General features: G+C 36.7%; 2 protein-coding genes across 22 annotated transcripts in view; both read left to right on the forward strand.

Annotated features, from left to right (window-relative positions):
* LOC128022664 (gastrula zinc finger protein XlCGF46.1) overlaps positions 1–9,634 on the forward strand; it is a 33,220-nt gene extending 23,586 nt beyond the window's left edge. For 15 of the 18 annotated variants that reach the window (XM_052610426.1, XM_052610428.1, XM_052610431.1 and 12 more), the window contains 4 exons: positions 716–799; positions 1,142–1,225; positions 1,912–2,030; positions 8,641–9,634. In XM_052610426.1, the coding sequence (XP_052466386.1) occupies positions 716–799; positions 1,142–1,225; positions 1,912–2,030; positions 8,641–8,805 (452 nt within the window). In that variant the 3' untranslated portion in view covers positions 8,806–9,634. The remainder of the gene's footprint in view (positions 1–715; positions 800–1,141; positions 1,226–1,911; positions 2,031–8,640) is intronic. The other 3 variants (XM_052610437.1, XM_052610444.1, XM_052610445.1) reach the window with 2 other exon arrangements.
* A 3,289-nt stretch (positions 9,635–12,923) lies between these two features.
* LOC128022672 (heterogeneous nuclear ribonucleoprotein A1) lies at positions 12,924–24,268 on the forward strand. Of its 4 annotated transcripts, XR_008185969.1 has the most exons (13): positions 12,924–13,081; positions 13,720–13,842; positions 13,925–14,071; positions 14,301–14,511; positions 14,607–14,699; positions 15,915–16,001; positions 20,517–20,582; positions 20,673–20,834; positions 20,921–21,055; positions 21,255–21,324; positions 23,353–23,420; positions 23,502–23,608; positions 23,708–24,268. XR_008185969.1 is itself a non-coding variant. In XM_052610455.1 (11 exons), the coding sequence occupies exons 1-10, from the start codon at positions 13,070–13,072 to the stop codon at positions 21,314–21,316; spliced, it is 1,098 nt and encodes a 365-aa protein (XP_052466415.1). In that variant the 5' UTR covers positions 12,924–13,069; the 3' UTR covers positions 21,317–21,324; positions 21,740–22,145. The 4 variants fall into 4 exon arrangements, 2 of the variants coding, with proteins under 2 accessions (XP_052466415.1, XP_052466416.1); XR_008185970.1 differs by lacking the exon at positions 21,255–21,324; XM_052610455.1 differs by lacking the exons at positions 23,353–23,420; positions 23,502–23,608; positions 23,708–24,268 and adding an exon at positions 21,740–22,145.
* Positions 24,269–25,171: the final 903 nt, after the last annotated feature.

The following is a 25,171-nucleotide window of genomic DNA, read 5'->3' on the forward strand; positions in this document are numbered from 1 at the left end:
CAATATCAATAAAGTATTTCTGATTCTGATTTTAAGTTGGCCTATAGTAGTATGCAGACTGGTTCATTAATTATTGAAGTGTTTCACATTTTGGAAAAGCATATCCGTGTAGCCTACGATAAAACGTGATCAGAGGGCGTTCTAGGCTTAGATCACAGTACCTCCGTCTGGCTGTATGTATTTATGTGTATTTCCTTGCCAGTACTTGTGACGTCACGTGCAAAGTATGAATTAATAGGATCTTGCCAGGACGTTGCCAGTTTTAATATAAAAAGTTGGTGTTCTGAGGTGTAAACAATCGTCACCTGTATGCCAGATAGTTGTTGTGCGATTGGTTGCACACTTAGATGCATTTTGTCAGCGTTTGTTGCCTGCAAGGTATCCATGGTTAGTCAGGTGACTGCAAAGTATGAATTGCGTGTTTACATTATTCACAACAACAAAGTTGTCAGGCATCTATGTCATCTGAGGAGATTTACGTTACAAAGATTTACTTATCTTGAGGCCACGAGTTACTCACAAGTTACTTATCTTGAGGCCACGAGTCAGTATCTTGAGGCCACGAGATTTTGAGACGAGTTATTTATTTTTATTTATTTTTGACAAAGTGGGACCAGAGGGGCTCCATAGCAGTTAGTATGAGCAGGACTCAAAAACAAAAAAGGCTATATTAACAGAAACGCATACATGAACTGTTGGTACTCTGTGCATTCAGGAGTGAAGCCGTATGCTTGCTCGATGTGTGACATGAGGTTTTTTCAGCGTTACCACCTGCAGAGACACAGCCTCACTCATACGGGTATGTGTCATCTCAAACCCCTGCCTTTTTGTAGTCAGTGTTCATTTTTCTGCATGCTAAAACACACACACACATAAAAACATTTTACTCTAACCACTTTTACTTTGTTGTTTAGGGAAATTATTTCCATTTAAAACCATCCAAACACACAAACTGCAGTAGACAAGGAATTTTTGATCTTATAATATGGCGAGAGTTGTGATGACTATTTAAGATCAGCATGCAAAAAAAAAAGAGAAAAAATCAGTAGGATGCTCTAAATTTTTAAACAGCGTAGAAATTGTTTGTTGCTTTGAATGTTGTGTAAAGACATTCACTCACTAAAATTGACTCTACATTTAGGGGTGAAGCCGTATGCTTGTTCGATGTGCGACATGCGGTTTTTCCAACGTTACCACTTGGAAAGACACAGCCTCACTCATACTGGTATGTGTCCGCTCACTGTACCCCCGATTTGTACCCAGTATTCTTGATTGGATCTAAAGTTTGGATATGTTTTGTAGTTGAGGTATTTACGGAGAAAAAAAAAACAATGAGATAAGTGACTTAATAGCCGAAATAAGAATAAGAACTGTTAACTTTTGAAATATGTGTTAGCTATATCCTGCGTGATATAATATTTGTATCAAAGTCAAGACCTATAAAAATGTTTCTCCCCTTTAATTTTCTGCTCATGGGCACAAGTTTTGCAAGATTCACATCACACTTGCGTGTAGTATCAGGTTTCACAATGTATGTGAATGTGCTCTTGCCTCATGTTTCTAAAGGGGTGTGTTTATGTGTTTATTTAGTTTATATGCAAGTACTGAAGCATAATCGAGTCTCAAACTAAGTTTATGATTTTTAAAACCAAAACCCCAGTGTGTCAATTTACAGCCAAGCAGTTTTTTTTATTCCATATTAAACTCTACAAACTCGAGTTTGTATGGAGTCAAATACTTTATTTCTAAGCATGCATATACTCTCTCATGTGGGAACCCATATGAAAATCGGTTTCAATCCTAGCATGTCCAGAAACAGTGTTTCCGACTCTTTGTCGATGTAGTATGTTTTGTTATGCTGTGAGAAGGAAGAGGTGGGGTGCTTTAATAAAGACTGTTTTTCTCTGTTAGGAGAGAAGCCGTTTGCTTGTGACATGTGTGACATGCGCTTCATTCAGAGGTACCATCTGGAGAGACACAAGCGTGTTCACAGTGGTGAAAAGCCTTACCAGTGTGAGCGCTGCCAACAGGTAAGAACACGTTTTATAACACTGCGGTTTTAAGGTTTGGGGAAACTCCCATGATCATTCATTCATTAGCCCCGTTCACGCCGCAAGAAACTTTCAGCAACAAAGAGACCAGCATTTTCAAAAAGAGCTGCCGACCTCCAGTGAACGAAACCATCGGTGATACAATGTTGGGCGTGTTCATTTGAGAAAGTTGAAATGCTCAACTTAATGTGATTTAGAAGTTGAATGAAGTCAGTGGAGCACACGTCATCTTTGTCATGTCAAATGCTGTAGTGAAATGTTAGGAAGATGGATAAACTAACCCTATTATACAGAGGTTTTTACATTAAATCAAGTCTGCTCCCTGCAAAAATATCGCCAGATGTTCATCAGGCTTTCTCTATTGTAATTAAAAAAAGAGTCCTCTCATGTAGGGCTGTCACGATACTAGATTTTTCATATAATGGTTATTGTGGCCATACAATTCACGATGTCGATATATCGTGATATCTATAGAAACCTTGGGGTGGGGAAGATATCAGTCAATTTATTTTTTACTCTGTTTATTGAGTTTTTCTTTTTCACCCAATGAGCATAATATTGATACTGATAAACGCAGGGCACAATACTCTGGCTTTCCGTCTTCTTTAAAGCTCTCATGAAATAACAAGAGAGAAAATACTGTCAAGTTCAACAGTATGATGAATAAATATTAATGGTAACACTTTACAATAAAGTGTTTACGATTTTCATGCACATCTCATCAGTAAAGACGCTCCTTTAATTAGAAGTTATATCTCCAGCATGTGTGTTCAGATCAGGGTTGCCAGGTTTTCACAACAAATCCTGCCCAGTTGCTTCTCAAATGTCCAAAACTAGGGGTGTAACGATTCACTCGTTTTCTCGATGCATCGATTACAAACCCTGTCGATTCATATGCATCTATCTTGAAACATAATTTTTGAATAGTGAATCGCTGATCTTGAACAGTAATCGATTCAAAATGCTAAGAATCTAATGAATCGCGATTTCTATAGCGATTCAATGCTTTCAAAATGTATACACATTAAATTACTACACGCACAAATTAATGTAGACCTTGAAGAGTGTTCGTGAATCGTGCCTTTTTATAGATCTTGTGGCCAGTAATGCTAACGTGACGTAGTTTTACTTTTCTGTAGTTTGTCAATGGCTCTCTGCATCTTACCGACGGAGTTACCGGAGCCGTCGACAGCTGTATTTATTGCAGGGATGGAGCAGAATTGTAAGTGTCTAAATCATACGCACAGATCCACTGAATGATAAATGTTTTTAAACAATGCGGATGAACCGAATATACGAAGGAAACTTTTAAAATTAACCACAGCATTAACAACGTCCTTGAAATAAGAGCGCGGGATTTATCTGATAATCAGATGCATGAAAGTAGCGTTTGTTTCATTAATAAACAGACATCTGGCGCGTTTTCTCTCAGAATCATTCGCTGATGGAGAGGAAAAGTTAAATAGAGATGAAGACGATTTCACACTGAAAGAGAAGCGATCTCGCTCTCATAGACGTGCCAGGCTATATCTGCAGCTAAACTGAATAAAAGCAGAATGAACTGATGAAACTAAAAAAAAACCACAAACAATTTATGAATGATGCAGTGCTAATTGACATTTATTACAGTACAGAAACTATAAAGTATATTTTCTACCTTATTCTGTGCAGAAAATGTAAATAATTGCTAATTAAATGTAGCCTAGTATATAATCATAAAATTGCCATTAGGAAAAAATATCAATTACAAATGATTGATTATTGCCCAGCAGTGTATTTGATTTATTACAGCTAATTAAAAGGAATTTAAAAAAATTCCTTGTAAAAAAAAAAAAAAATAATAATAATAAAAATTATTATTATATAGGCTACATACATAAAATGATTGTATTTGACATTTCTGTCACTTCTGAAATTATGGCTACGCCCCTGGTGTGACAAAATGTTAGCTTATACATAATACTCTTTAAGCTCTTTTTTAAAAACTTGGCATACATAAATTTTTACATATGCCATGTCGCATCATTAAACTATGGAAGCATATGGGTAGCATTATTCAATTTGGGATGTAATATGCAAAATGACAATGCAATATGTAAAATGGCAATGCATTTCTGTATTTACATTTACATTTTCCAATACATTTGTGCAACGTTTGGTGCAAAATGAAAATGAAAATTAAATTACATAATTTTCATTTGCCATTTACTACACCAGTTTTAAAATGTAAAATGAATATTAATTTTAAAGCTTTCTAAGTTGCAAAATTAAAATGAAAATGCATTACAGAAATGATTAGATATGTCTAACATGTTAAAGCAAAAACTGTGGCAAAATGATCATTTAAATGCTATTTTTCTTAATTGCATTAACACTCACAGTCAAGACACTTACGATTGCATTTTCATTCGGTGTCCCGCAATGAATGTAGCAAAATTCAATGTGCACATTGAAAATGCATTCCGAGCCGATCACGTGTCCCCGCCCTCGCGCCACGTCAATCATTGTGTGAACAAGGCGGGGCTTACAGAAGGTCAGAGACTCAAGTCTCAAGAAGAAGATTCAATCAAGTGAGACAACATGGACAAGACAGTTGGTCCGTGTATGTTTTGATCATTTCGGTTTATGGCTTCAATATTTCATTCGGATTTGTGGGCGGAGCTGAAACGCTGCTTTCATCTGATTGGTCGAATCAGATCGGTTTTCATCTGACAGCCTTCAGCTCGGTCTTGTCATTCTTTCAGGCAGAATAAGAGTCAGTGCGAGTGAAGCACTGTAATGTCTGAAACTACGCTCACTGTTAATTAGCATAATATTTGAATCAGATGTAGCTGGGCACATAATTCGTGCTGCTGAGACCTGCAAATTATTTCTAGGTTGTAGTATTGTATGAATATTGTCCCACTGATAAAAACAGTGCAAATAGTTCTGTCCCTTTGGATAACAGTAAAGTGGAAATAAATATAGTTAAATTTATGAAATAAAATTAAATAGGATTTTTTGGGAAGGTAAGTCTGGCCAGTAATACAAGCAACACTAGTCAGACGAGTCTGAAGATCTGAGCTGAATTGGGTGAAACATTAAAGTTCTAGTCTGTGTCAATTACTCTCATAATAAATAATAATAATAATGTTAACTGTATTTTTCGGTATAAGTTGCATCAGTCCAAAAATACGTCTTGACGAGGAAAAAAACATATATAAGTCGCACTGGACTATATGTCACATTTATTCAAGACCAAGAGAAAACATTACCGTCTACAGCCGCGAGAGGGCGCTCTGGGTTAGGCTACAGGAGCACTGAGCAGCATAGAGCTAATTTTACTATTTTTATTTAGAAATGTAACTATATTCATTTTTACAATTATTTATTAATGTCACACACACACATACCTAGTGCCTTATGACTTAAAAGATGAGAGTGGTAAATGTTACAGACATGGAACTGTTCAGTCTATTATTGATTTTAATTTCCACTTCACTGTTATCCAAAGGGACAGAACTATTTGCACTGTTTTTATCAGTGGGACAATATTCATATAATACTACAACCTAGAAATAATTTGCAGGTCTCAGCAGCACGAATTATGTGCCCAGCTACATCTGATTCAAATATTATGCTAATTAACAGTGAGAGTAGTTTCAGACATTACAGTGCTTCACTCGCACTGACTCTTATTCTGCCTGAAAGAATGACAAGACCGAGCTGAAGGCTGTCAGATGAAAACCGATCCGATTCGACCAATCAGATGAAAGCAGCATTTCAGCTCCGCCCACAAATCCGAATGAAATATTGAAGCCATAAACCGAAATGATCAAAACATACACAGACCAACTGTCTTGTCTATGTTGTCTCACTTGATTGAATCTTCTTCTTGAGACTTGAGTCTCTGACCTTCTGTAAGCCCCGCCTTGTTCACACAATGATTGACGTGGCGCGAGGGCGGGGACACGTGATCGGCTCGGAATGCATTTTCAATGTGCACATTGAATTTTGACATTCATTGCGGGACACCGAATGAAAATGCAATCGTAAGTGTCTTGACTGTGAGTGTTAATGCAATTAAGAAAAATAGCATTTAAATGATCATTTTGCCACAGTTTTTGCTTTAACATGTTAGACATATCTAATCATTTCTGTAATACATTTTCATTTTAATTTTGCAACTTATAAAGCTTTAAAATTAATATTCATTTTACATTTTAAAACTGGTGTAGTAAATGGCAAATGAAAATTATGTAATTTAATTTTCATTTTCATTTTGCACCAAACGTTGCACAAATGTATTGGAAAATGTAAATGTAAATACAGAAATGCATTGCCATTTTACATATTGCATTGTCATTTTGCATATTACATCCCAAATTGAATAATGCTACCCATATGCTTCCATATTAAACTAGCATTTAACAATGGACAAAAGTTTTTTTTTTTTTCTTTTTTTTTTTTCTAACCCATGGTTCTCTAACCATAAATGTTACTGTAATTTGCCCCCTGACTAAGCATTTAAAGAATTTAGTAGAAGCATTTAAATAATCCTGTGAATGCACTTAAAGAATGCAGAATCGAATCGTTATAATCGAATCGAATTTAATTTAATTGTGAATCGAATCAAATTGAATCGTTCTAAATTTACAAAAATTGTTCTTGAATCTAATGGAAAACCTATGAATCGTAATCAAATCGAATCGCTTCCTTGCCAAAGATTCACAGCCCTATCCAAAACTAATCGCGATTCCAGGAGGTTCCCAGATAAAAAAGAAATTGCTTCCCGGGGTTAAAATATACATATATTTTTTTTTTTTTTGGCATGGTTGTCTTTGTAAAATTCGCATTTAAGGGGCTAAATATCACGTTATTGGTATTGGGGTTGCTTGAAACCGCGGACATGGAAAAACAACCACAGACTTTGCAACACTGGTTCAGGTGGAGCGACAGTTACTACACAGAGCCGTAGTCTACCGACAACTAACACAAAATCGCTTTCAAAATCGACAAAGAATCGCCACCGATTTTAAAATAAATTTTGTGTAGATTGTCAGTGAGTGAGATGTGCATGAAAATCGCATTCGATTTTTTGCACAGCCCTAATAAGATGCCATTTGTTAACATTAATGTATTAATGGACATGAATGAACAATGAACAATACATTTATTACACAATTTATTAATCTTTGTTAATGTTAATAAAAATTGAGTTAGTCAATGTTCATAGTACATTAATATTTACAAACACAACTTGTGATTTTAACAATGCATTAGTAAATGCTAAAATTAACGAACTACAATTAATGCTGTGGAAATATTGTTCATTATTATTTGTTATTTATATATGTTAACTAATGTAATTAATGTTAACTAATGAACCTTATTGAAGAATGACCACAGATGAGGCATTAAGTGCATGACACTGTGACCAACTTAACATTTTACAGAGTTTAATGTAGCAATGCGTTCGCTCAGTTTTTCAAGATCCATTTTAATCGTGTAACTGTTCATAAATTTGAACAAAGTGTTAGTACGCACAGGCCGTATTGATTGCAAATACAAAAATAAGACGAGTAAAGAAAACACGGTACTTATTAAAATATGAACACAGAAAACCGCTGTTAATAGGTTATATGATATTTCCCAGTCTTTGACTAGTAAAAAGGTTTCAGAGTTAAGGCACGATACTGCCACCTGGGCACTCAACCAGGTACTGTTACCAAGTATTTACATGTGGTGTCATCATAAGAGAACTGTTCATTTTAAATATTGCGGTTATCACTAATACCGATATATCCTCATACACTAAATTAACACGATATCGATAATTGTGTATTTGAATATCACGGTTATCGTCAATACCGGTATATCACGACAGCCCTACTCTCATGCCTAAAGTACTGTAAGAAGACGACGTATTGTAGCCGCAGGAAACACCTATGAGCAACCAAGTTTGCTTAGACTGGTGAGCTGAAGCAACAGAGTTGCTAGTGGTGTGAACAGTGCTTTAGTCCTGACAGCTCTCTGGAATTGGATTTATTACCAGATTGGGAAAAAATGCATTATATTGAAATACAAAGGTTAAATGTCAACTGCTGAATGATACTGCTTGGTAGGTGTCTGAACAAGTTCAGTTGGTTTGCCCTTAAACACTTGTGAACCTTACATTCTATTTCCATGTATTCACACACATGTTGTTCTGAACCACAAGACTTGAGTCATTCTTTGAAACCAAAATAATAATATTTGTATTCAAACCTGAGTGGTTTCTATCCCTCCTTTTAAAGTCTAAGTAACCAAAACTTAAAGTGACCTGAGGATGAGGAAATTAATAACAACTTTAGAGAACCTTAAGAATTGTATTATTATTATTATTATTATTATTATTATTATTATTATTATTCTGATCTTCTAAATGAGAACCATCATCAACATTGTAGCCATGTGCAAATGGAACACACTTATAAATGAATAAATATATAGGTTGCAATTTGGGATTTTCATTAAACAAACACAAGGAGAAAGAATCACTGAGGTGAAGTCAAATGTGTAAATGCTTTAGTTGAACACTTCCACTAACTTCTCTGTTTTCCACCTTAAGAGCTTCTCGCGGACAGACAGACTGTTGAGGCACCGGCGACTGTGTCAGGGTCGTGGCGTGGCTAAAGTGGAGGCCCAGCCGTGCTCTTTCACCCAGGATCCCCCCGCAGCTCCTCCGTCCACATGGAGTCCTCTCCATCCCGCCCCGGGACGCCTCGCTGTCTGACACCGTCCTCTTTAGACGACAGCACACCCAGACCTCTCTCAGATCCACTGGCACCGTGGCTCCACCTGCTGACAGAGAGATGACCTACAGACAGGATGAGCCGAAATCCTCCTCTTTTGTTTCTTTATATAGAAACAAACAAGGTTGTTTGAACATTGAGGGTTGTTTTATACTTTTTGTTAATATATTGTGGGGTACTTTTAAAAGGTGAGGAACAAAAACACACACCTAACATGGGAATTTCATGTTACTAACCAAAAACCAATTCATAAAAAAGGTACAACCCATCATCTATTGACTGACATATATGGATACACACTTCATGTAAGATGTAACAGCATCGTGTGATGTAGAGGCCTGCTGTAAAGTGCTAAGGGTTAATACTCTGTCCTGAGGACGCAGGTAATGCCCTACTACCATCCAGACATCTGTTTGTTACACATCATATGGACATGCACAGTGTGGTTCAAGACATTAATTCATTAAGCATTCACAGGCTTTTTCTCAATGATAAATGTTTGATCTAATATTGTAACTATGTATGAATATTGCTCTGTGTAACAGCTGGTTTGTTCTCTGGTGGAAATGAGTTCTGCTCACTGGAGGAGTCCCTTTCTCTGCCTCTAATGACTGGTCAAATCTCACAAGAGCTGTCAAGGCCATGTTCTGCCTGTCACTGGTCCTCACAATCACAAATTGTGCATCAAGAAAATGAGGTCTATTTTATGCCATTACGTTTTTCATTTATGAACCTTTAGCCAATTTCACTGATGTTCTTAATAGCATACAAAATTGTGTTTTTGGATGTACATTAAAATAATATATTTAATTTTGTTTTACTGGCTTTATATGGGCAATGGGAATCATCGTGGTTGCATTACGTAATGAGTCCAAAGGAGTAAAATGTGATAAAATAGTAGTGCGTAATTTTAGGCTTCATTTTCTGAATGCTAAATGTGTTTTTCTTGTGATATATGGCTGAGATATGTTTTTGTGAGATTTATTCAAGTATTGGCTCCACTGTTAATGCATCTACATGGTAAATGACACAATGAAAATGTCCATTTCATGTACAGATTCATATGTGCAACATATAATAAGATCTTGTGGCTTTAGGATGTTTAAGGTTTTTTTTTTTTTTTTTTTTTGCACAATAATAATTATATACATTTTATTTTATTGAAACGTTGACATGAGGACAGATAGTCTGCCTGTTTTCTCTCCAAAGTCATTTATAACATTATATGGCCTTGTGTTCTATCACAGCTGTGTTAATCTCTGTTGATCTAGAGTTGTTGTTTTAAAGTGGAGGTTTCCAGAGTGGTATAGCAGTGTTGTCTTATGCATAGGTTTGCGTTCATGTGAAATCTGAATATGCAATCCTTCAGGACACACGGGACACTAACGGAGGACGAGGGCAGAGGTCTGATGTTATTGTGTCATCAAATGATAGTCTTTTTCAGTTTATTAACTTCTCATTCTATCTTTAACATGATATCTACTGTTTGACGAGAGTATCGTCTGTATTGTTTAAGTGCTGATGGACGGTTAGGGATTTAATTGGGCATTTCCTTGCATCAGAATGCTTTCTGGTGTTAGTATCTGGCAACTACAAAGAGAGTATATCTTTAGAGGGATGTCTGCTGTTTATTGACAAAGGATTGCTGCATTTCAATGTAATGACTGAATATTTTTCTTTGTAATGTTACATGTTTATATACTGTAACTGAATTGGTTTAAACTTTTAGTTCTATAGCAACAAACTTTGTGTATTTTAAGTACCTTTTTATGCTAATATAATTCTAAAACACTGGAGAGAAATGTGTGAAATGATCATCTATATACACATACAGTTGAATATGCATTGCGTGTATACACAAACACACACACACACACATTCTTGGTTTGTAATTAATAATCAAAACATCTCTCCAAAGTGTTGGGAACATTAATGCATTTTGCATACTTGGAGATCCGAATTAAAAAGAAAGTAGCAATGGAAGATTGAAAAGATTTTAGGTATTTACTCGGACAGACCGAGATCGTCAGTAGTAGTTAAGAAAGCATCACTATTTTCGTGCATGATGTTGCAGTCACTGATGTAACAACTGCACTGAATTCCTTCTCTTCAGATGAAGGTGTTTTCCAAAAAAAAACAAAAAACTTATGATAGTAAATGAAACGCATATTGTTAATTCTTCAGACTCTTCAGTTACATTTACTGTTTTTCTTTTTTTTTTTTTTTTGTGAGGAGACAAGAGAGGCGTTTCCTTTATGCATAAATAAAATACTAAATAAAATGTATACAAGTATTCACTTTTAAATCAGGATTGTTTTTTTTTTTTTTTTTTTTTTGCAGAAATCGCATTTGAATTAAATTTAAATCCCAAAAAAGGTAACATATTTTTTAAATGTAATGTTTTTACAGTTAAGTCCATCTTGGCTCTTCAATTAAAGTTAGGGCTGATTAATAATTTGCAGCAGCTTATAGCTGCAACTGACTTCCAAAGGAAATGTTCTCCCACTTACTGTTAGACTGAAACAATAATAATAATAATAATAAAGATTTACATGAATTGCATATCAGGACTCCTTGGGTGAATTTCAAATGGCAGTTCAAAATTCTGAAGTATTTATCTTAGATCGCTGTTTTTTTGTGGCTTTCTAACATTTAAAACTGTTATTTTTTGTGTGAACTATTATTTAGTAGAAACTACAAATAAACACTTTAATAAATATGTTATCTGCTCAAACAGATTTTGTTTTTGTACATTGATAAAATATAAAATTGATTTCTGGTACACAAAAACAAACAGATGTTGATTGGTGCACTATGTCCGCTTATAAAACTGAAATGCAAACATACTACACAGAACAAATGTCATATTAGACAACGTCAGAACATATATCTGTATGATGACTTTGTGTTTCTGTAGGCATAAATGTCAGGTTTTCTAGGTGGACTAAAAAGCAGAAAGAGGCTTAATATATGCTTTATTAATAAGCCAAATTCAAAAACTGTCAGTGAGGCACCAAGCTCAACCAGGGGCTGCAAAGAGGTGAGGAATAACAGGATAAGGTCAAGGAACCAAGGAAAATATGATGGGTAGGATAAAATGTCAGGACACTGGGTCAATATTGGCTCCCAAATTTATTACACGAATGCCTACACCGTTATTTACCGAACCCAGGGTTTTAGAGGGAATGTTGGCAAATGCAGGAGGACTAGAAAATCAACACCTCACCTTAGTCTGGGAGTCATTTAACTTGAGAAAATGTTCCACCATCCAACATTTAACTTCACTTAAGCAATCAAACAATAAGATATTCAATTCTCATTCAAGAACCATTTTCAACGAAAAAACTTTTTTTTTTTTTTTTTATGTACAAATGTATTTATTTTTAAATTACAGATGGCAATATTTACTGTGCAAGCTATAATTGTAAAACTGAGTGAAAATAACTCAAAGACATAGAAATAGTCACTGGAACACATTAGAATAAAATGAGGGAAGTCTCAGTCTCAGAGAGGAACAATGCATTTTAGTCATATGTTCTTCCCTGAATTTACTCTCTTGCTCTCTGTCCCGTTCTCTCTAAATCAAAGGAGTCTCTTGTCTGCTGCATTGCTGCCGGAAATCTGGGCTAACCATTCATAAAGAAGGTAAAACAGGCTCAGAAATTAGAGACATCCATTGCAGTTTGACAAGTTTTGAGGGTTTACGTTAGGTTATGCATTACAAGATATGAGATCCAGAGTTTGGCTAATAACAACAAAGTTAAGATACGAAAACAACAGTCATAGATATAACAGATGCAAAGACAAAATCCTTCTGAAACATGAAAGATGGAAATAACTGACAGTGTATATTTGCAAAGAAATGTAAAAAAAAAAAAAAAAATGTACTAATAAATTGTATAAAAATTTAGGGAAGAAAATAATTGCAAGCATATTATGATCAAGGCAGTAAAGAAATTTGCTATTAAAGATATGTTAGAAATAGAAAATAATAAACAGGATAAAAAATTTCAAATAATGTTCAAAAAAAAAATATATATTATTATTTATTTTTTTGGGTCTTAGAATCATCTATGAACAGAAGAACAAAGCATTTTACGCACTCCAACCCAATAGGTGGCAGTGTGCACCCTGAACGATTGTCTGTAACCCGTCAAACAAACAGAAGAAGAAGAGGCTGCTGGCGCATGCGCAGTCGCTGCGAGTTTCCGTGCGAGGACTGCTGTCAGTCACTGGGACACCGCCATGTCCAAAGAGGTAAAACAAACAAAACAAAAGCCCCCAAATATATATTGGTTGTACAATATAGATTGCAATTTAACTGTTACGTATATTGTGATTGCTGTGAAGTCAAGTGTAAAAGAGTGAGATCGTATATTTAGAGAAATTGGCTGTTGTTAAAATCGCCCGTTTCCTCTCGACTTCGTCTCTTCTTTGTTCGCAGCAGAGGCTCGTATCGACACACGAGCTCAAACGCAATTCCTTTGTTTGGAAATGTTTCAACCCTTCATTTTGGGTTCATCTGTGCTTTCTTTGAGTAAATGTATTTTTCTGTCCTCTTTTTCTTTCTTTATTTAATAAAAAACGCATTTTATTTGTGGTGCCTCTGTAGGCCGCACTGTTGCAGACGCGCTTCTGCATCACAGATCGATCTGAGCGACACAGTATCGGCAGAGCTCGATAACATTGACAGTTTTAATATTGATGAATAAAAGAAGTAGCTCAAAACTTGTTTTTCAGTGCTTCCTTCGTTTGTGTTATGCCATACTGATGCAGAGAAACCGCATAGTTAACCAAATGTGCTGTTTCCGGTTGAATAGGTGCATGCATTTATTTTGAGCTGTATGTAAGGTTGTTATTTAGGGTATTGATTTGAAAGGTTTTGATTCTCTCAGCAACAGACCCCCCGTGAGCCTGAGCAGCTCCGAAAACTGTTCATCGGGGGCCTCAGTTTCGAGACAACAGATGAGAGTCTAAGAGCCCACTTCGAGCAATGGGGGACTCTTACAGACTGTGTGGTGAGTACATCAGCATTCATTCACATGCTCTCGAAGCAGAGCGGGCTCCGAAACCAGCGGCTCACCTCTCTTCTGCTCCCAGGTGATGAGGGACCCCAACACCAAGAGGTCGAGGGGTTTTGGGTTTGTGACCTATAGTTCGGTGAATGAGGTGGATGCAGCGATGGACGCTCGTCCACACAAAGTGGACGGAAGAGCTGTTGAACCCAAGAGGGCGGTGTCTAGAGAAGTAGGTGTTCATCAAACAGTGTTCCCTTCTTATCAAACCAAATTAAGTTGGAAATGTCATTTTCATGTCTATGCTCAAAAACCAGTTAACAAGTTAAATATCTTTCTGCTATTTGTCGCTAGAGATTTTTGATATATTATCTTTTGATCTAGTGATATTTGCGAATGGATCATTATTATATGATTATTTTTTTTGGAAGTTGCAATAATTGCTCATGCGCTGATTCCAGGACTCGTCCAGACCAGGCGCTCACTCCACTGTTAAAAAGATGTTTGTGGGTGGAATCAAAGAAGATACGGATGAGGAACATCTGCGCGAGTATTTCAGCCAGTTTGGTAAAATAGAGGAGGTGAACATCATGACTGAGAAGAACAGTGATAAGAGGAGGGGCTTCGCCTTCATAACATTTGATGACCATGATGCTGTTGACAGGATTGTCAGTAAGTCACTGCCACTGATTTGTGTCCACTATCTATAGCAGTGTGTGTGTTTCTTTTAACATTGTTTTCATGTGTTTTCTTCATTTAACCCACAGTACAGAAATACCACACAGTGAATGGACACAACTGTGAAGTCAGGAAAGCTCTCTCCAGAGAGGAAATGAACAGGGTGTCGGTTAATCAACGAGGTAATTATCACACATTGAAAAAGGAATGCATTAGTAGGGCCCTATGATTTCCGTGATGCAGAAATGCGGACTGAAACGAGGAATCCAGTCATAAAACAGATTACAGTTTAACGTGGAATGTCACAGAATTTGTCAAATTTTGAATGAATTAATTAAAAGTAGGTCATTGCACTTCCATCAAATCGTGATATGGACTAATATCTGTAAATATTATGCCAGCAAAGTCTATTTAAATATGAATCCTGCATGTTCTACGTGTCTGTGTTAATGAATGTGAAGAGTGACTTCATTCATGACACACACAGAAGCGCGCGTGACATTCGCGTCTGCCGTCTCACTAAATGAGGACGTAAACACATGAACAACATCTCCAGAACTGCTCTGGCAGTCACTTCATGAGCATCTGACCGTTTGATTTCAGTAAAACGTCATATCACACGTCATCACATGTTCATGTTAAGCCGTCAAAATAAAAGTCTGGGTTTAATTGAAAGACAAGTATTTGCCAGAAATCTATTACCATTGTTCAGCAGAATGTAAATAGACTACTGCTACTAAAATGAAACAAACATTACTTTAAGGAATAATCACACAACATTTCTTCCATGTTTTATTTTTAATAGTGAATCATCTTTGTTTACCAAAAAATAAAGTTTGCTTAATTTTCAATAATTAAAAGAAAAATGAATGTTTTATGCCTTCATTTGAACAGAATTTCTGAGGCAAAAAAAACATTTCATAAGGTTATTTTAATAATTATTTGATTAAATTAAGTTGTTTTTAAGCAGTTAAATAATTAGACATGCTAAAACACAGAATAAGGTAACAATAAAACATATGATGAAGAAAAAATTAAACATTTCATAGGTTCCTAAACATAGGAATTTTTGTTAAACTTTTTATAAATTGTTGTGAAAATATAAAAGTTTTATGATTTGAATTAATTAGACATGCTTTTTTATTAATACAATTAAATTTAACCATTAAAAAGCAGTTGATAAAAATTAAAAAAGAAAAAAATGGAATCCAGAAAAATTTAAACGGAAAAAATTGAATTTTGGAAAAAATAGAACTGATTTCATAAGGCCCTACAATAGCGTTAACCTCAGCGAAATTAAAATGCATCACAGAATCATTTTTGTCTTTTGCATTTGTTGCATAGCTCTTTGAAGTTCTGAAGTGTAAAAATAATATTACATATAACCCATCTTATAGGTGGTAGAGGAGGAGGAGGTGGTGGAGGAGGAGGTGGTAGCGGTGGCGGTGGAAACTTTGGCAGAGGTGGAGGTGGAGGCTATGGAGGTGCGGTTTTGCATATCATGTTTTCATTTTTGTTTTATAGTTTGTGGTGGTCTGGAACTTTTTTTGTCCCCCAGTCCTTACCTTATTAAACACAACATTTTAAAAATTTCCAGACTTATGCGGACATCCTCAAATGTGAAAGTAGTTAATATACCCAAGTAGTTAAATTAATCCTACTGCGTTTAACTTTGCACTATGCATATTACATAGAGCTGGGTCTATAAATCGATGTAGAATCGATTCGTGGATAGATTTTTAGATTTTCAGAATGCATCGTGATTCCTCTGAAATCGATTCTGAGCTTAGATTTTTACAGCAGATGGCACTCTACTCTAGTTTTTATCTGCACACTCAAATGCTCATGAAGAAGAGTGCTAAAGAGTGCTTGTGCGTTCGGCTGAGTCATGTAATTTCACTTCATCTTAGAATGCTTTTTTGATACAAGATTAGTGTAAACAGCCCACCATGAACACCTTTGTAATTCGCTTCAACCTTTTCCAATTTTATGGATTATTTTAGGTTAAAGTGTCTAAGGATTTGGTAATGAGCAGAGTACGGGTTTTTCTAAAGCTTGCAGTGCCATCTGCTGTTCAAAACTAAACTCAGAATCGATTAGAGATCGACCGATATGGGTTTTTCTATAGCCGATGCCGATGTTTAGAGGTCAGGGTCAGCCGATGGCCGATATGTGCTGCCGATTTTTAGGGCCGATATCTTGGAGTTTTCCTCTTGATTTGCATGCTAAAATGTCACTAATAATAAGTGGGTGCACAACCTTTCTAAACTTATCATCATTTATTGAGCACTGACTTGAACCATCTCTCGAATCTTAACTTAGTGCACTGCACGGTATTAAAATAAAAAAAATGTATCCAAAGTTAACCAAACAAATCAATAAACTGACCAAGTATTAAATATATGAAACAGGTAATATATATAAGTCAATCATTTACATAAAAGTTTTAGAGCATTTACATTTATCAAGTAGAATTTTTAAAGTTTGTTGGAACATAAATGTAAACTTAAATATACATTTAAATAAATACACTGAATAATAAACTATAAACTGAAAAATATAAAAAATAAATAGGCTAACAGTAGTGCTGCAAACACAATAGCAACTAGCAACATTTGTGTTTGGTATAAATGACACAGAACATCTAAAGTGCATTCTAATTTCAAACTTACATCGCAGTCTGTTCATTATTAAAATGAAGTCCAGTCAACCAAACATTTAAAAGGTTACACTGGTCAGTTTAAGTACACCGTATACCGTCCTCTCTGGTGTTATGCCAAGGACGTTTTTGCTCATGTGAAGAGGATGATTTTTTCCGTCTAGTTTATATATATATATATATATATATATATATATATATATATATATATATATATATATATATATATATATATATATATATATATAATATTATAGTTTAACATTCAGATACATTGCGAATATGGAAACATTTTGGATTATGTGCAGAACGAGGCGTGAGCAATAACCTCCAAATACGTCTCGTCAAACCCGCGCTCGCTCGTCCTCGTATGGATCAGATAATTTTTCGGATCAGCAAAAAAGAAAAAAAGGCCAAGACAAATGAACATACGTTTTGTCTTTTTTTTTATTAACATTAAATTATTAAATTAAAACATATGAAATCAACTTAATGCACATGGCATAGCTAATATCTTCTTTTTAACATAATACCCCAACTTCTCATCTCTCAGTCTGCTGTGATGAAGTGAGCAGTTATCGTCACATAGCTCTCAATCCCCTGAGCGCAACAGGGGATGCTCGGGATAGTTCATCCTTTTCATAAAGATCTGGCACAATCTTTTCACTCTGACCTCTTTCCTTCATCATTATATCTGACAAGGAAGCCAAAATGCGCGGGGCGTTCAAGCTCCTCCGCTCCGCATTACCACTGAGTGTGGACTGAACATGCGCAACTTTTTTTTTTTTTTTTTCATAATTCAATCCGCGGGTCACATGTGTGACGAACCGAAGATATCAATGATGATCCGTTGCACCACTACTATAGTGTAATTTGAAAACACTGCATTTTAAAATACAACAAGGGGCACCACGAAACCGTTTAAAGAGGCGCATTCAGCGGTCTCCTTGACGGGAAACGGTCAACAAAGTAACATGATCTCCAATGTACGGCGCGCTCTCTTCTTTTTATCAAATGATCATAATCACATTTATTCATTTTACAGTCCTGCTAGTAGCATTTTATTCACACTTAAACCCCTTTAATTCGTGTGAGAAGGCTTTTTTTCCAAGTGGCTTTTGCACATAATAATAATAATACCGCTGCAGACGCATTTTGCAGAATTAAGGTTATCACTTGATCGTTAATTTAAACGACGATCGATCATGGAAATTAATAAATGTTGACATCCCTAAATACAAATTAGTTGGATGGAAAACTGGTTTTTGTCTGCATCAAACTATGCTTCCGAACAAATTCGATTCACCGTTCTGGGCAGCTCCAGGACAGCTGTCTCTCCGAGCGCGGTGCTGTCTGTGAGCTGGGCGGAGTAACGGAGCCCTCAATCACGCTGCAGTGTTTGTAAGAGCTGACAACTTCTCCACCCCATTTACAGAGTGAAATTCTCTGACTACCTTTATTTCGCAGGTCTGTTGTTGAATCTTCCAAAAGCTTCACATGCAGTGGCAGCAGCAGCACTTTCCACAGCGCCAATAACACGGGGCTGCCCGGCGACGTGCCTGACTTTAAATCGGCGCTACTAAACACGGATATCGGCCGATGCCGATATATTAAAAAATGACAAATATCGGCCCGATATATCGGCCGAGCGATATATCGGTCGACCTCTAGAATCGATTCAAGAAAGAATCGCGATGCAATCAGAAAAACTCAGAATCGATGCATCGATTTATTTTCCCAGCTCTTATCTTTCATGGAATAATTGGAAATGATTAATTTGGGTTGCAAGGACAAATTCAATGACACCACATGACTGACCCACCTTTTGGAGAACTACTGGTCAACTGTAGGGCTGTCACTTTTAGTTCAAAAATCGATTGCACAATCGATCGGACCAACCCAAAAAAAGTTTCGAAAATGAAAATAGGTAATGTATTTTAACCAAATATGTTCACTGTTAATTTTAAAATAATTAAACAATAAAAAATATAGATGTAACAAAAATCACAAACAAGCAGAAAAAGAAAATAAAGAATTCTGAAAGTGCAGTATGCGTTGCGAAAGCTAGACAGAAAATACTAGCAATTTTACACGCCTACAAGACCCAGTGACGTCAAAAGCGATCTCGCAAATAGAGCGTCTGGCACGAATAATTATACGTTTACGCGCGTATTGAGGTCTCGCGGCGCGCCTCCTTCGTGCATCTAGTTACAGGAGATTCTGAGTTATGAAAAGGACCATTGCAAGCTGACAGCGACCGGTAATACCCCCACCTTGCGCAGCTGTACCCGAGTGTCCCTGGGACATCAGTGCGGTCGGAGCGCGTCTTCTCAACAGCTGGACATATAGTGAATAAAAAACGCTCTGCCAGGACCGCAAAAATGTTGATCGAATTGTTTTCCTGTCCAATAAATTTGTAATGGCCCTAGCCTTTTTGCTCGTTTCATGCTTGCCTAGTGCCGCCTTGCGGTAGTGTCGGTTATGTTCAATAAAAAAAAACTAAACACACATGGCCTGTTCTCAAGTCCATTTAAAGTTTCATTTTTTGAACAGTTGTTTGAATTGGATTGAATCATTATTTAAAATAATCTTGGAGATTTTTGAAATGCCTAAATCATAAAGGGAGCCGTGTTGAAGCCTTTTTCTTTTATGACAGCCGTCCCCTCTGCATACCGTATTTTTCGGACTGTAAGTCGCATCTGAGTATAAGTCGCATCAGTCCAAAAATACATCATGATGAGTTAAAAAAATATAAGTCGCACTGGACTATAAATCGCATTTATTTAGAACCAAGAGAAAACTTTACCGTCTACAGCCGCAAGAGGGCGCTCTATGTTTTCAGTGTAGACTACAGGAGAACTGAGCAGCATAGAGCGCCCTCTGGTGGCTGGAGACAGTAATGTTTTCTCTTGGTTCATTTCTCTTAGTCCATTTCTCTTGGTTCATGTCAAATTAATTTTGATAAGTCGCACCTGACTATAAGTTGCAGGACCAGCCAAACTATGAAAAAAAGTGGGACTTATAGTCCGGAAAATACGGTATATATTTTTCCGAGAATGTTGCACTCCTGTTGCTGTTTGTTATTGTGCACGAAACTTCATGCCAATAAATAAGAAATACTGCTGACTTTTTGCGTTTCCAGCGATTTCTTTACGTTTGTCCGTTATTTGACGTTGAAAAAGGAAACGTCTTTTTTTTAGACATGGAAAATCGATTTTACAATCGATTCAATGAACACTTGTATCTTAAAAATCGAAAATGATTTTTTCACAAAAGTGACAGCCCTAATCAACTGTGTTCCTTATGAGTTTTTAACTTTGAACTGCGTTTCCTTTCGTAGGTGGATATGGAGGAGGAAGAGGTGGTTACGGTGGAGGTGATGGATATAATGGCTACGGAGGGAATGGTATATACGAAGCCTTTAAGAATGTGATTCACATGACATTTGACCGTTCAGCAGTGTTTCCGTGATGCTTATCTCCCATCTCTCTATCAGGTGGCTATGGTGGAGGTGGACCTAATTACGGAGGCAACCGCGGTTATGGAGGAGGCGGAGGTGGTGGTGGTGGTGGTGGCTATGGAAACCAGGGTGGAGGCTACGGTGGCGGCGGTGGCTATGATAACTACAACAGTGGAGGTGGAGGCAACTTCGGAGGAGGTCAGTTACATGTGTTACAGTGTTCTTATTTGTGCTCTAGGTTTAGAGTCATTGGCTATGCAGCAAATAACACTGAAGTTTTGCAGGCAACTTTGGAGGTGGCGGGGGCTACAACGACTTCGGCAGCTACAACAATCAATCTTCCTCTAACTACGGCCCGATGAAGGGAGGAAACTACGGAGGTGGTGGAAGGAGCGGTGGTGGTGGAGGCCCATACGGCGGTAAGTGAACATTGCTGTGTTGTATGTGGTATTAGATCATTGTGAACCGTCTCCGTTCCACTAAGGCTCTTTTGGACATTGAAAAGTTTGACTATGAGACGCGGCAGTTCAGGAACTATTTTAACTGAAATATTTAGTATATGAACTTTTGCAGATGCCACAGCTTTTGTGTCACATCTCAATCACGGTTCTTTTGTAGGTGGTTATGGAGGAGGCTCTGGTGGTGGTTATGGAGGAGGCTCTGGTGGGCGAAGGTTTTAGATTCCAGGGTAAGAATTGCCCCACGTATGGAAGAGGCCTCTGAAGCTAGCCTTTGGGTTGTTTTTAGCTCAACTCATAAGATCCGAAACCTATGCAAATGTTAGCCCGTATTCACTCTTCAATAAGTCAGTAAATGAGTAAAACGACTGAGTTTTCAGTGCAGGGGATCCAGCAGCAAACCTTCAAATCTAATAAAGCTAAGATCCAGTATCACAAGACGAATGTTGATTTTTGAGTTGCTCTCCAAAGCTTCTGGCTGCAGCACATGCAAACTCATCCTCATTGTCTTAACCAAGCAGTCTTAGCTGACCTGAAGGTTTGCTTCTGTGCTACTACTTTTCATTCCCCTCCAGTTCAGCTCTTGATAAACACAAAGCAAGGTTGCAAAGTGTAACTGAATGTGTGTTCCGTATTGTCCAACAGGCCACAGTACTTAGAGGAGAGCCAGAGAGAGATGACAGGGAAAGGAGAGAAGCAAGCAGGTTTACACCTAGATCTGCCCAGCCAAGCAGTGTGGTGGCGATATTAACGTCTGCCATGCGAAGAGAACGTGTTCAATAGGGGAGGAAAATCATGTGGGGATGGGGGGGGGTTGTGTGAAGGTGTACAAAAAAAAAAAAAAGAAAGTTTTAAAAATTTATTAGTTTGTAGTTTTCCCTTTTTTGTCTGTGAAGTGCAAAGCATTCCAATGAGATTTTATGCAGGGTTTAATTGTTGTGTTGGCTTTTCTCTTGAACCAGTAGGGTGTCTGTCTTTTTTCTTTCTTTTTATTTTTATGTGAACAGTCACCAATCAAGATTAAATAAACCGCTCCAGTTTTTTTATTTAATTGTTTTCGTCAGTGTTTTGATTTGGTCAATTCAATTGTGAGTTCTCGCCCGGTTGCATGAATGACAAGATTTGTAGATTTCAAGCTTTACCGTAAAGTCACTTTGACCTTTTGGTTAAAGCATTAAAGAGATACTCCACCCAAAAATTTTAATTTTGTCAATAATCACTTACCGTTGCAAACCTGTAAAAGCATCATTCATTTTCGGAAAACATCTTAAAATATTTTGGATGTATCCCGGGAGACTTCAGGCTGTCCCATAGACTGCCTAGTAACTTACACTCAAGTTCCAGAAAAGCATGGTCAGAATAGTTCATCTGCCATCAGTGGTTCAACCGTAACGTTATGAAGAGATGAGAGTACTTTCTGAAACAGAAGAGCATAAGCTGCCTGCGTTCAGCTCATTTTCTCCAAAATGGTGCTAAAGTGATGTGGAGAGACACAGAGGAGACAAATAGTTGAATAAAGATATATTAATATCAACAAAACTTTAATTAGCTTGTTCATTTATATTCACAATTGGGCCTAGCACTCATCCTGGTGTTTGTGTATTTTGCAACATATGGGTAGCACATAGTTCATCTTTTGGACAAGTGATGTTTCTTTGTTGGAGTTCCACTGGGGAATGGAATCCATAAGAGGATTTTTAGCAACTCTGAAGGCAATCTTGCACATAAGCGGTCAGACTATCTGATGAAGTGCCAGCAAAGATTCTAGCCATCGGGAGGAGCCAGCTTTAAAGGCTAGCCAAAGAGAAGAGACTTTTCAGAAGCAGTCCATCGAAGAGAGGCTAGCCGTTGGGATGAGCCAGCTGAGAGGCTAGCTTATTGGAATCGCCAGCAGTCTTATTGAGAACAGATGATTGGTCTTGTGAGACTAGCGAGAAACAGCTACCAAAGTAAGGTATTTAACATACCAGACTGGTAGGTAAGAGGAGAATTTTAGTTTTCTTTCATGTGAATTAAAGAGATTAAAGCAGTTTAAAGCTTTTGTTGCTTGGTTGTTTTCGTGGTTGTGGTGAAAACATGAGTGCCGAACTATCACAGTGAGCAAGTTTTCAACTGTGTTTTAAGTAAAGTTCGGTATCTTAATTGTATGTTGTAAAAGTAGTCTTTTGTGTCAGTGGTGCATGAGATACTTTCTGTGCTTGGCTACATGTCTCTGTTTCTCATTATTTTGGTTTTAATTCAATTCATTCTTTTTGTAGGAGTATAAACTGGTGGACAGTTTGACTGTGACAGTAACCGCCAATACAAATGGCTGCTGATCTCGAAGGTGAGTCCATTTCATATATTTGATTATTTTAAAATACTTTTTCCAAATTGGTTCTTCAATTATTATTGTCTTTACTTCTAGGGTAGCTAAAGACTGACGCCAGCCCAAAACGACAACCGTAAAAACTTAACATTTTAATTATTTTACCATTTTATCCACGTTGGCAGATGGTCAAAATATTTGAGTTGGTAAGATATGGTTTAAATTAATTGAAAGTGTCCATTTTTAATGTCATTTTTTTATTGTTAACCTTTTTAAAAGTGTTTTTCTCTTGGTTTCCCCCACAGATTGTCAGAGCACAGGGTCAAACACCAAGCAATAGCTGCTGGACAGCATTAGAAATGTTTTAACTTTTTTTTTTTTTTTTAAGTAATTTTTACAGTGTTTTAATAAAAAATGCTTTATTTACCAATGCCGTGATTTTACAGATTGTATTTCATGAGTTTTCCTGTCAGCTTCGATTGAAAGCAATATAACAGGCCATAGAAAAATGTATCAATGTGGTTGATGGACCTTGAACAAATATTTTAAACATAAGTGGTATTGCACAAAAGAAAGGTAACGGATGAAGCTGGGATTCTCTAGTTAGTTGAAAATTAGCCTGGACTCAGTTATATGAAAGCAGTATAAATTATGTTAGTATCGAGATGTATTTTCTGCAGCTAGAGACTAAGAACTGTAAATATGTTGCATCAATTTAATTATCCTGCATTAAAATACTTGATATACTGTCATCTAAGTATGCCTATTTTAGTGATATTATGAATGTTGCTATCAGAGGATTGATGAATACATTTATTGTTGCAATTGTTGAGATTATAAAAAAATAAAAAGAAGTTGCAAAGGTGGTTTCATTCATTCAGATTTCATTTTACTTTGCTAGCTGTAAGAATTATATTTTGTATTCTCAAGTGAGTTCTCTGGTGTGCTGCTATAGGAGACAAAAGGCTATGCCTGTGAGACGTTCCTGTTGACTCCCCTTGCACACCCCCAAACTCCAGCACAGCAGACTTAAAACCATCAAATTGAAATGACCTTTGGCCTTCTGAAATCATGATCAGATTATAGATTAGATCAAATCAATTAGAAAAAAAAGCTACATAGATAAAAGAAATAGATGAGATGGGTTAAATAGACAGATGAACAAAATAAATAAAATGGGCTACTGTAAATGCGCATAATGGATGTGTTTGCAATGAATCATACAAGTGTTTGTATGAGTAATATGAATGTCCACTGGTCACATTTAAGGCAGTATCCAACTCTTAATTTGTGGAAATTACAAGTAACTCCTTGAATTGAGGATCATAGTCGGTGGCTCCAGAAGTGTGATATCAGACACTGCAAGGTAAGGCAAACCACAAACCCCCCCCCCCCCCCCCCCACCCCCTACAATCAATACAGACAATGAAATATTTCAACAGACACTATTCCCCTAATTTGTCATTTTTTTCACCCATCAAGTCACTTGTGAACAAATTGTTCTTATTTAATATTGACTTGCTGCCAGGTCCTTTTTTTGGCTAGACATGCTTGTTCTTTAAGAAGAATAGATAAGAGAGTTATAATAAAATTATCTGATTTAGATGAGATAATATCAATTAGATGAAAAAAAAAAACTAAATAAAAATAGATAAAAGAGATAGATGAGATATATTAAATAGACAAATAAAATGAATAAAATAGATCAGATACTGTAGATGCACATTGTGGATAAGCCTGGCAGACAATAGTGGTCCGATTGAATGCGT

The sequence above is a fragment of the Carassius gibelio genome, chromosome A11 (assembly GCF_023724105.1).
Source record: "Carassius gibelio isolate Cgi1373 ecotype wild population from Czech Republic chromosome A11, carGib1.2-hapl.c, whole genome shotgun sequence".
Taxonomy (NCBI): domain Eukaryota; kingdom Metazoa; phylum Chordata; class Actinopteri; order Cypriniformes; family Cyprinidae; genus Carassius; species Carassius gibelio.

What these genes read in the sequence shown, in the direction of transcription:
- LOC128022672 (XM_052610455.1), top strand. An exon ending in TGCTGTTGACAGGATTGTCA is followed by an intron (nt 14,512 to 14,606) that starts GTAAGTCACTGC and finishes TTTAACCCACAG; the next exon opens with TACAGAAATACCACACAGTG. An exon ending in TGGTGGAGGCCCATACGGCG is followed by an intron (nt 21,056 to 21,254) that starts GTAAGTGAACAT and finishes GTTCTTTTGTAG; the next exon opens with GTGGTTATGGAGGAGGCTCT.